General features: G+C 60.7%; 2 protein-coding genes across 2 annotated transcripts; one reads left to right on the top strand and one right to left on the bottom strand.

Moving 5' to 3' along the window:
* Positions 1 to 4,117, top strand: YIF1A (Yip1 interacting factor homolog A, membrane trafficking protein). The gene is made up of 8 exons (XM_019737812.2): positions 1 to 186; positions 786 to 997; positions 1,160 to 1,264; positions 1,381 to 1,459; positions 2,936 to 2,993; positions 3,187 to 3,342; positions 3,732 to 3,825; positions 3,917 to 4,117. Exons 1-8 carry the CDS (start codon positions 156 to 158, stop codon positions 4,061 to 4,063), a joined length of 882 nt encoding a protein of 293 aa, XP_019593371.1. The 5' UTR covers positions 1 to 155; the 3' UTR covers positions 4,064 to 4,117.
* A 371-nt stretch (positions 4,118 to 4,488) lies between these two features.
* On the bottom strand, positions 4,489 to 10,457 carry CNIH2 (cornichon family AMPA receptor auxiliary protein 2). The gene is made up of 6 exons (XM_074336725.1): positions 10,111 to 10,457; positions 6,350 to 6,418; positions 5,864 to 5,911; positions 5,533 to 5,645; positions 5,302 to 5,445; positions 4,489 to 5,124 (listed from the first exon to the last, which is right to left on the bottom strand). Exons 1-6 carry the CDS (start codon positions 10,189 to 10,191, stop codon positions 5,097 to 5,099), a joined length of 483 nt encoding a protein of 160 aa, XP_074192826.1. The 5' UTR covers positions 10,192 to 10,457; the 3' UTR covers positions 4,489 to 5,096.
* Between the last annotated feature and the right edge of the window lie 455 nt (positions 10,458 to 10,912).

The raw sequence follows: 10,912 nt of genomic DNA, 5'->3' as shown, positions 1-10,912 counted from the left end.
GCTGCGGACATGGCGGCTGCGGTCGCAGAACCCGGGGACGTGTCGGGCTGCTGGGTAGCTTCGGTCGGTGCCGTGGGAGCGGAGCAGCTGCCTCATTAGTATTCGTACCCACGAGGAGGCGCAGCGGGCCCTCCAGGAGAGCGAGCGTTGCGGCCATGGCTTATCCCTCGGGCTACGGAGCCCACGGTGCGTGGGGCGCGGGGCGGGCGGGGCGCGGCCCGACCCGCTTGAGCAGGGTCGGCGGCGCGGCCCGCTCACCCTGAGGGATTGGGGTGGCCGTGACCGCCGCCCAGGGCGACGGGAGTCGTTCGGGTTGTTGCCCCGCGCGACTCGGCCACGCGTCCCGGACTTCGCCCTCTCGGCTCAATCCTGAGATCGGGCGGTGACAGCACAGCTGGGGTCCCCATGCCCGACCCGGGCACGGACAGGGTCCGCTTCCAGAACTTCCTTTCCTTGTCATGACCCTGGTAGGATCCCTAACCACTACCCAGGACCTCCTCGTACCCAGCTGTCGCCTTCCCCACTTTTGTTCATTTAGGGATGCCCTCCCAATTATCTCCTCCACCTAGCAACCTTCTACTCATTCTCCAAGGCTCAGTTCAGAGATCGCTTCCCCTGAAAAGGCCCTCAGGATCGCCTAGGTGGGCAACCACTTGCAGACGCTGCCTCAGCTCTTTCTTTACCTACATTTAGCGCCTCTCGAAAAGAACCGTTGGGAAAGGGGCAGGGGTTTGGGCTCACGCTTGGTATTCCCGTCACCTACTCTGATACCTACAAACCCACAGGCTCCAAACACAGGGCCCGGGCCGCTCCAGATCCCCCTCCCCTCTTCGATGACACAAGCGGTGGTTACTCCAGCCAGCCAGGGGGATACCCAGCCCCAGGAGCCGACGTGGCCTTCAATGTCAACCACTTGCTTGGGGACCCAATGGCCAACATGGCTATGGCCTATGGCAGCTCCATCGCATCCCATGGGAAGGACATGGTGCACAAAGAGGTGTGGCCCTCCCGCAGGGCAAGGGTGGCTGGATTTCTGGCCAGGGCTGGGGCATCATGGGATCCCACCTAATCCTCACAGCAGCCCTCAGGGAAGGAGCACACTGGAGCACCCTGAGTTTCAGGGTGCAGCTCGCCCACAGCCTCCTCTCTCCCTTCCCAGCTGCACCGTTTTGTGTCTATGAACAAACTCAAGTACTTTTTCGCTGTGGACACAGCCTATGTGGCTAAGAAGCTAGGGCTCCTGGTCTTCCCCTACACACACCAGGTGAGCTGGTGGGCCCCCTTTCCTCCCTCGTCCTGCCTGAGTCTGGCCCCCAGACCTCAACCCCTGTCTCCTCTCTTGTCTTTTTCTCGTGACCTGGTTGCTGCTGTCACTGCTAGAATTGGGAAGTGCAGTACAGTCGAGATGTACCTTTGCCCCCGCGACAAGACCTCAACGCCCCTGACCTCTATATCCCCAGTGAGTCTGACCTGGGCTGGGGGGTATGGGGGACTTGTGTCTTGAGGCACCAATGAAGAGGCTCATGTGTTGAATCAGCATCTGCTCTTGGTGCTTTTGTGTGTGGCAGTCAGTAGAGACCAGGTAGAAAATACGGGGTGACCAGTAAGGAGCTTCCAAGGTGTGCCTTTAGTGCCGTCAGAGGATGCCCTTTGGACACCTCTTTACCTCCTGACTTGGACTGTGTTCCTCCCCGCCCGAAGTCCTGGGTTTAGACCTGGCCCTGCACCTTCCACCTATGGGACCTCAGGCTGGCTACTTTCACTCTTCTGTATAACAGGAATAACAACAGTCCCTCCTGCAGAGGATTGTTGTGGGGGATGGGACTCATGAGGTGATGTGCGCTCAGCACAGCACCTGGCCCACAGGAAGCACACAGTAAATAGTAGCTGTTACCATCATTGTCACTTGAGGTCTCTTCCAACATCCCGTCCTCTGAGGAGGTGGTCACTCCCTTCTGAGTTCCCAAACCTCCCGTCCACGTGGCCCAGGTCAGGCTGCCCACACTTTAATGTGGCTGGCACATTCTGCATCTGACTCCTCTCTGTTCTATGGCCTGCACAAGGCCAAGCCCATGGTGGGCACACTGGAGGAGGTGTGGGTGTGCCCAGGCCAGCCCTCAGAGGAGCTGCCGGGATGGCAGCTGGCCAGCCCAGTTGTCCCACAGGGACACGGGTTCTTCTTCTGTCCTTCATTCCACTTCCCACTGAGGACCACTACGTAAGGTGGGAACTCTATTCCCGTTCTACGTGGTGAAACCAAGGCTCAGAGAAACGAGTATCTTTGAGACCACACAGCTTGAGCAGGTTTTTGACGCCAGACACTGCCCTCTGGTGGGCACATCACTTCTGATGCTTCAAGGGGGCAGAGGACAGGATTGATTGGTTCAAATTGCTGTGAAAGCCCAGCTCCCACTGGCTCTGAGCTTTTGTGAAAACAACAATTAAACATGGAGTTCTCTGCATTGGCAGGGTGGCCAGAGCTGTAGCCAGTGCCCATGCCCAGACTTGGAATTTGGGGCTGCAGTGAGGTCATCCCCATGGCCCGGACTCCAGGGACAACCTGGGTGGTCCCCTGAGCCTGCACTTTGCTCCTATAGTCTTTCCTGAGATCAGTTTAGCCTCTGCGTGTGGGCCTAGGATGAGCAATAGCCTTGACCGGTGGTGTAGTTTCTGAGACAGCAGGAAACGTTGGTGAGTTTCCTAGCACAGGGACAGGGAGGCAGGCGGCTTGGTCCTGAGAGAAGGGTCAGGTGGCGTTTACACACAGGGAGGGCTGAGCCGGAAAAGGCATCCCAGTCAGGACACTAGGTGGCTGAACGTGGGCGTTGGCTGGGTTGGGACACACATGGAAGGAAGTATGGGGTGGAGAGCAGGCCTTGAATGTCTAGTCTGATTGTGGTAACCAGGCTGATGGCATCTCTCTGGCTCTTGGCAGCAATGGCCTTTATCACCTATGTGCTGCTGGCTGGGATGGCACTGGGCATTCAGAAAAGGTCAGTCCATGCCAACCCCCTCCCCAGTCCCCCGCTTCTGCCCACCCGTGTTCTTTTCCTCACTTCCCTAGGGGGTCGGCACCAGGTCCCGTGCCCACCCCCAGGTCCCGTGCCCACCCCCAGCCCCCGGCGTCACCCCTGCCACTGGATGGTTGGTTCTCAATTCCTCCCGCCCCACCCCACATGGCCACAGGTTCTCCCCAGAGGTGCTGGGCCTGTGTGCGAGCACAGCACTTGTGTGGATCGTGTTGGAGGTGCTAGCCCTGCTCCTGGGCGTCTACCTGGCCACCGTGCACGCTGACCTGAGCACCTTCCACCTGCTGGCCTACAGCGGCTACAAATATGTCGGGTGAGCGCCTGGGGCTGGGTAGGCAGCTGGCCTGAGGGAGGGGCCTGTGGCCCTGGGTTCCTGGCCTCGAATGGTGAGCCTGGACACACCTCTGGCTCCTGTTATAGAGGAACCAGCTGTTCCCAGCAGTCTGTTGGGCAACTGTGTAGTGTGGGTCAGGAGTGCAGGGGAGAAGAAAGCCTTGAGCTGGGGGAGGGAGGGGGGGTCTCAGATCCAGGGCTGAGTCCTGGGCATTCCAGATTCGTTTTGAGTCCAGGTCCCCTTGGGTCAAGGGTCCCCGGTGGTGGTAGGGGGGGTCTTGGCTGGACTCTGAGCCCTGGATGGGGGGCCCGCCTCAGGCTTGGACCCTTGGGGAGGACTCCAGCCTTCTCCTCACCCCACCCCTGCAGGATGATCCTGAGTGTGCTCACAGGGCTGCTCTTTGGCAGCGACGGCTACTACGTGGCACTGGCCTGGACTTCGTCTGCGCTCATGTACTTCCTCGTGAGTCTAGGCTGTCCCCTCGTCCCCTGTGTTGGAGCTGGGGACAAGCCTCCCCCCACCCCAGCTCAGCGTCAGCTCTCGGTTCTTCCAGGTACGCTCTTTGCGAACAGCAGCCCTGGGCCCCGACAGCATGGGGGGCCCGGCTCCCAGGCAGCGTCTCCAGCTCTACCTGACTCTGGGTGCTGCAGCCTTCCAGCCCCTCATCATATACTGGCTGACCTACCACCTGGTCCGGTGACCCCTAGCCCCCACTGGTACTGATTTTTCCATACACTGAAGATTTGATATCTTTGATTGAGTTTGACCCTTATTTCTGGGGTTGGGATTTGCTAACACCTCTAGGCCTCTGCATTGTCCAAGGGACCAGGCGTGGGGCTGTCTGGGAGGGGGACCCAGGGAGGACTTCCTGGAGTTGTTGACCTTGGAACTGCCTTGAAAGGCAGATGAAAGGGTTTCATTAAGAACAGCTGTTTATCTGTGTCTGGAAAAGTGACGATGGAAGGGGGCAGCTGCCAAGGACACCTGGAAGTTCAAGGCCTCTGATCCATCTGAGGGGGTCCCCAGAGGGGGTCTGTGGGCTGATGGGGGTTTAGCTCAGGGCTGTCCCCTGTCTAGTCCTTTTGCTGCATCTCCTCTTCACACCTTTCAGGAGCAGAACTGGGGCCCAGTGTTTGCAGTAGTTTATTCATATTTTGTCACAAATGGCCAGGGAGGGGGTGCTGGACTCCTCCAGGCAACATAGAAAATGTGTCCAAGAGACAGGGTGGGCTGGGGTTGGGGCAAGTGGGAACAAGGAGGGGTCTGAAGAGAGCCTGGGGGAGAGGGGAGGGCAGACTAGGGGTGGGGCTGCCCCCCTGCTGAGCCTGCTCATTCTGGGTGTGGGTACCCCCCCACCTGCAGGGGGAGCCTCAGGGTATGGGTGGAAGGGGCGGCCCAGAACTTCCAGGGTCAAGCTCTGCCCTTTGGCAGGGCCCAGGTCCCCCTGAAGTGGACAAGGCTGGAGGTCCCCCCCCTCCAGGACTGACTGCCATGCCCATAGGCTGGCAGAGGAGCTCCTGTCCCTATTTAGAGATCGGCCCAGCTCTAGTCCGAGGGGAGGGGTTTCTGAAGGCGGGAGGTCCCCGCAGCAGCAGTTTGGGAGTTGGAGAGGAGGCTGGGGGCACCAGTGCCCCCTTCCTCCCCAGGGCTGAGGCCTCTGCGGCCGAGGGGCGGGGCTGGGGGTGCACAGGCGTCCGGTCCGTTCTGGGCTCGCTCCCTGGCCGGCTTCCCCCTTAGAAACTCACCAGCGTATAAACCATACTGTGGGAAGACAGGCAGGAAGCCGAGGCCTGAGCACCCACCCGTCACACCCTGGGGAGCATGCTCTCAGTCGAGGGCAAAGGGCAGGAACGTGGGGCCCAGCCATTCCTGGGACTGAAGGTATGGTGCCTGGAGCATCCCTTCCCTGACTCCTGACTGCTGTGGGCAGGGCCTCACCTGTACAGGTAATAGAAGAAGGAGAGCAGGTAGAAGGCGAGTTTGCACCAGGACTCCTTCTGGCAGTAGTTGAGAATGTCAGCATTCATGATGGAGACAGCGTCATACATGACCTCAGAGCCATCCGCAGGGCGGTGGAAGTACCTGGGGCGAGGGAGGGGCCTGAGTGCTCCCCCACCCCGCATCCTGCCGCGCCCCCCTCACCGTCCCCAAGGCAGCTGCTCCCCTCACCTCCAGAGGTGGTAGAAGAGGAGAGGGATGTTGAGGCCCAGCGTCACCCACTCTGCCGCACACAGAAACATCAGACAGAAGAGGCCGTGGATGGAATATTCTGGGACCACCAGCTAGGAGTGAGGGCGAGAGGTCAGCAGCCTGGTGCCAGGACAGACCCAAGCTTCAAGGACACAGAGGGGAGCTGGGGACCTGGGGACTAAAAGGGCCTCTAGCCTCCCACTCCCTTTTTGACTGGCAGAGTGGATCAAACAGGCCCCAGACAAGGAAGGTCACAGAGACGGGGGCTGAGCTGGGCAAGGAGCCTCCTGCCCTCAACCCGGACACTGACCTTCCTCAGGAGGCAGCAGATGCGTTCGATGTTTTTTAAACGCTCGCGCTGTAGGGGGAGGAAAAGGCCGCGATGGGGGTGGGGGAGGCGGAGGAGTGGCACTGGGGGTGCCCCGCCACCCTCCCGCACTCCCCCACCGCCCTGCACGTGGCCGCTAGGGGGCGCCAGAGAAATCTCTGCGGCGTTGACGGCCTGGCAGGGAAGCAGCCGCAACGTCCCCATGGTAACCATCACCATGGAGGGACCTTCACCCGCGTCTCCACGGCAACGGCCCAGAGCCTGGCAACGGCCGCCCCACCAGGAGGAACCCGAGCCCTGAGCTCCTGCCAGGTGTTTTCTGAGGGCGGGGACAGATAGAGGAAGGGCCAAGGCCAGCGGTACCCCCCACATACACACCCGTCTTCCAGTCCCTCACCCCCCTTAGCCCGCAACAGATGGAAAGACAGACGGACGGACACACCTCGGCACAGCACATGTATCACTTACTGCCCGCGCTGGGTTCCCCTGGTCGATGGGGTTCTTGAAGTCGGTCCGCAATTCGTCAAAGGCTATGATCTGGGGGAGGGGTGTATGCCCGTCAGGGTTGGAGCAGCCTCTTACGGTCCCCCACCCGTCCTTCTGTGGGATGGGAATTCATACATGGGGACTGGACCAGATGGAGCTTGCTGTAAAGGTGGGGAAACTGAGGTCTCTGCCTGGCCCAAGGTCACACAGGTCTGGCATGGACCCCTAGTGTGCTGATGGCCCGGTTTAGGCCATGTCCAGGACGTCTCCATCCAAAACACCCCAAGAGAGGCTGTCTTGTCTGTTGGGCCGTGCTGAGCACTGGGGCCCTACAGGCCGGGGACATAGCCCCTGCCCAGGTGGGACCCCAGGCTTGGGAGGAAAACTGTAACCAGGGCGATCAGGGCGGCGGGGTCTGAGGAGAACCTGGTGCCTGACCCAGTGTGGGGGGTCATCGATGGGGGTTTAGGCTGGAGTCTGATTTGGTGTTTGTCTGGTGAACAAATCAGGGAAGGGCAGTCTGAGCAGCAGGTTCAAAGACAGAGGGTAGAAAGAACAAGGAATATTCAGGAAGCAGCAGATTCCATGGGGCTAGAATGAAAGTGTAAAGTGAGTGGGAAAAAATAAGAAGAAAACGGTGAAACAGGCTGGAGAGGTCAGCGGAGCCAGACAGGGGAGCCCTGTGAGGTCAGACCAGGTGTTTGGACTTTAACACAAAAGTAACGGGGAGCCCTTGAGGGATATGAAGCAGCAGAGTGGGGTGGTCAGGTTGATGTTTTAGGATGATGGGGCAGGAAGGACAAACTGGCTGACAGTCCCAGCCAAGGCGACGTGCTTACTCTATGCCCGCGAACAGGCTTTGTGTGGATGAACACGTGTAGTGCTTGCTGCACCTGACGATGTAGGTATCATCATGTCCGTTGTGCAGATGAGGATACTGACACCGGTTAGGTGACCAGTCCAAGGTCACACAGCTAGTGAGTGGCAAGCCAGGATTCTAACTCAGACTCCAGAGTTAAAATCCTTAACCACTTTTATCGTACTCAGCAGGCCAGACCAGTGAGGGGACTGTTGGACGGTTGGGGGGTGGGACATTGCTGGTGATCTGAGTGAGGAGAGTGGTGACAGGATAGAGGGGTGTGTGGATGGACTGCAAAGCTATTTAGAAGCCAGATCCAGAGGGCTTGAATGACAATGGAGTGTAGGCAGAGGGGCCCAAGGTGCCTTTGGGTGTTGGGGCATCACTGGGATGGGGAACTTGGCCGGGGGGGTGTGGGTATTTGAGGGGATGATGGGACAAACCTGGGGGGAACTGACATGGGTGGAGGGCTGGCAGAGGAGCTTTCTGGGGTTCCCTCCCCTCAGAAGCAGCCCTAGGATGAGGTAGCAGGCCCACCAGACCCAAGCAGCCCAGACCCCAGAAGGTTAGGAGGGAGAAAACATGGGCTTCCTGCAGGCAGCTGAGGCCATCTGGAGCAGCACCCCCAGCTCCCCTTGACTCTGGGCAGGCTCCTGCCTGCCAGGCACAGCAATAGGGTCCAGCAGGAAGCGGAAGGGTGCCGTATGTCTGCCCCAGAGCTGGCACCACCAGCAGGAGGCGGGTGTCTCGCCTCCCACCCCCCAGGCTGCCTGGCACTGACTCAGCCCCCTGGAACAAACAATCCCCCGGTGACAGCTGACACGCGTCACTCACCACCAGGGTTGCCTAGCGACCAGTGGGGCCTGGGCTCAGGGTGTGGGGTAGCATCTGGGGTCCTGCCCTGGGAGCTTCTAGTTCTTACCGATTTGGATTGAGGACCACACCTCCTGTCCCACCCCACCCCCTGGGCAGGCCCTGTGCTGGGCACTGTGATGTACACACCACAAGCCACTTTATCAACCATGAAATAGACTCAGGACGAGGGACTTGCTAAGATCACCCAGCTAGATAGCTGGGCCAACACAGTGCCTGATGCGTAGTAGGTGCTCAATAAATATTTGTTGAGAAAGCTCGGGCCCTTTCTCCCAGCCTGGGAGTCCCACAAGGGCAAATCCTGAGTCTCATTTATCCTTGACTCCCCGCAAAACCTCCCAGAGCTGTTTCTCAGGAAGCATTAATCCAAGTCAATTGGATGAAGAACTGCTCTGAGGATCCTGTGAGGACAGGGACCCCCCAGAGGGGCTGTGGGAGGCCTCTGGGTGGGGAGGGGCCCAGAAAGGGGCTTCTTGAATTCCAGAAGCCTTTCTCCCAGGAGCTGGTTAGCTGTGTTCCCAGCTTCAATTCCTTCCAAGGACCCAAGCCCTCCCACAGGGCAGTCCAAGGCCCAGATGAGACAGGAGACTCTGAGAGATCAAGATGGACCCAGGGAGAATGGAGAGAGGGAAAGAGAAACAGAAAGGGGGAGAGGAGAGAGAAAGCTACTGAGAGACACACACACAGAGACAAAGCCAGGGAGGAAGAGGGCTGAAGATGGGGTGTGTGTGAAGGTGCCTAGGGGGTTTACTCCTCTCACAGGAGGGGCAGTCTAAGTCTGCTCTGATGTAAAAGAGACAGGCAGCGGGAGAGACTGGTTAGGAGCCACAGAGGACCACGGAGCAGGTAGGCAGCAGGTCCCAGGAAAAGAGGGGAAGTAGGGAGACTAAGAAAGAAGCAGGTGAGGCAATAGGGAGGAAGTGAGAGGAAGAAAGGGAGATGGGAGGGGGATGAGACTGGAGGGGTAAGGGCACCCCGCCGGCCCCCCGGCCCCCCCCCCTGGCGGGGAAGATGATCAGGGAGGGGTGTGCTGGAGGATGCCCAGCTGAGCAGGCCAGCTGTGTGGAGGGGAGCCGGTGGGGGCCCAAACCTTAGTGGACAGAGGAGGAGGAAGGGCAGCAAAGGGGGGCAGAAGGCCTCAAACAATGACCTGAAGGGTGATCAACAGTTCTGTAGTGAGAGGAGGGGAGCCAGGCAGGGGCACCACTGAGAGGGCCCCAGACAGAGACTGGGGGAGAGGGACCCACTCTAAGGGGAGGTGATCAGGATAAAGGAATGAGAAATGGACATTCTGAAGGACCAGGTGTGAGGCCAGGCCAGAGTGAGAGACCAAAGGGAACACCAGACAAAGGGGAAAGTGGGGGGCGGGGGGAGGGGGGCAAGAAGAGGAGGGAAGCTGGAAAGTGGGGAGGAAACCTGGTGGGGGGGAAGCCCTGACAGGAAGGGTAAGGAAACCCAAGGTGAGCTGGTGGTGGGGGCCAGGTCTCTGGGGCTGCTTAGGGCTAATCACTGCTGGGTCGGGGGTGGAGGGTGGGGGGTGGAAGGGAAAGGGTTAACGGTCTCTGCGATCTGTGGGTCCTGTAAACAGATGCAGTTGCCATAGCAACCGGCTCCATCACCCTGGCTGGAAAAACCCACAAAGCGAGGGGGGGGCAAACAGACAGACAAACTGCCCGACAGAGGGGGCGACCTGATGGTGGGTAGGAGGAGGGAAACGAGCAAGAATCCCATAATTCCGTCCCACACCCCAAGGCTGCATGGGGCAGGGGAGGGGGCTCAGGGACCCAACTGATATACCCACAGACAGCCGTGGGTGGCGGAGGATGGGGGCCCTCCAGGAAGGAAACCGACAATGGGGCCGTTAATAGGGGCCACAGAAGCCGGCCAATGGGGGAGAGCAGAAAGGAGGCTCCAAGTTTCCCTGGGCCCGGAACTAACCATCCGCCCGACCCCCTCCCACTCCGTGCGCCCCCTACCCCCCACCCCGCCCCCAGCCCCAGCCCGGCCTTACGTGCCAGATGACAAAGAAGATGAGGGAGGCGCACAGCACCAGGGTGAGCATGTAGCAGAACGCAGCAAAGGTGAACGCCATGGCCCCCGCGCCGGACGGCGGCCCGGGGGGCGCCAGCGCGGGGCCCGGGCGCAAGGGGACGCCCCCCGGCCCGCGCTTAGGGCCGGCCGGGCATGGCCCGCAGGGCTCCGGCGCGGGATCGGGGGTTGTAGGCGGCACGGCCGGGACCGGGACCGCGGGACCGTGGGGCACGCGGGGCGCGGGCCGGTGGGCTCGGGTGGCGCGTCCGCTGCCGGCTGCCCGGGCCCCGATCGCTCATCCTGCGATGCCTCGCCGGCGGCTCCCTCGCTCTCCAGCCCGCGAAGCCGGCAGGGCGGAGCCGGGGGCGGGGCCGCCGTGCGAGCGGCCTCGGGCGGGGCTGGGTCTCCGTGCGCCCCGCTGCCTGCCGGGCCCAGCCCGGGCACCACCCCCAACCCCAACCCCAACCCCAACCTCAGGGACACGTAGGCAGGGACCCACATCCCTGGCATGTGTGCCCCCAGCCCTGTACACGGCGTCACACGACGAACCCACTACAGCCACACTCACACTCGGTCCACTCGGACGGGCACACAAGCCTGCCCTCACCCACTGCCTTCCTTACAGCCGGGAGGCCGGACTAAGAGGTCTTGAGTTGGAAGCACTGTCACTGTCCCAGGGGCCTGCGACACCGGGCTTGAACCCACAGTGAAGCCGGGAGAAGGGGCTTAAGCAGAGGGATGGAGGGGATGCGGGCCAGGCGCCATGGGGCACAATGTCTGTC

The sequence above is a fragment of the Rhinolophus sinicus genome, linkage group LG06 (genome assembly GCF_036562045.2).
Source record: "Rhinolophus sinicus isolate RSC01 linkage group LG06, ASM3656204v1, whole genome shotgun sequence".
Taxonomy (NCBI): domain Eukaryota; kingdom Metazoa; phylum Chordata; class Mammalia; order Chiroptera; family Rhinolophidae; genus Rhinolophus; species Rhinolophus sinicus.
This window is presented reverse-complemented; position numbering and strand designations above follow the sequence as displayed.

Excerpts from the sequence above, each read along its gene's own strand:
- YIF1A (XM_019737812.2), top strand. The coding sequence starts at position 156 with ATGGCTTATCCCTCGGGCTACGGAGCCCACG. Across the intron at positions 998-1,159 it reads AGGACATGGTGCACAAAGAG|CTGCACCGTTTTGTGTCTAT; the intron begins GTGTGGCCCTCC and ends CTCCCTTCCCAG. Across the intron at positions 1,460-2,935 it reads CCCTGACCTCTATATCCCCA|CAATGGCCTTTATCACCTAT; the intron begins GTGAGTCTGACC and ends GGCTCTTGGCAG.
- CNIH2 (XM_074336725.1), bottom strand. The coding sequence starts at position 10,191 with ATGGCGTTCACCTTTGCTGCGTTCTGCTACATGCTCACCCTGGTGCTG. Across the intron at positions 5,646-5,863 it reads TCTGCTGCCTCCTGAGGAAG|CTGGTGGTCCCAGAATATTC; the intron begins GTCAGTGTCCGG and ends CCTCACTCCTAG. Across the intron at positions 5,125-5,301 it reads TTCTTCTATTACCTGTACAG|TATGGTTTATACGCTGGTGA; the intron begins GTGAGGCCCTGC and ends GTCTTCCCACAG.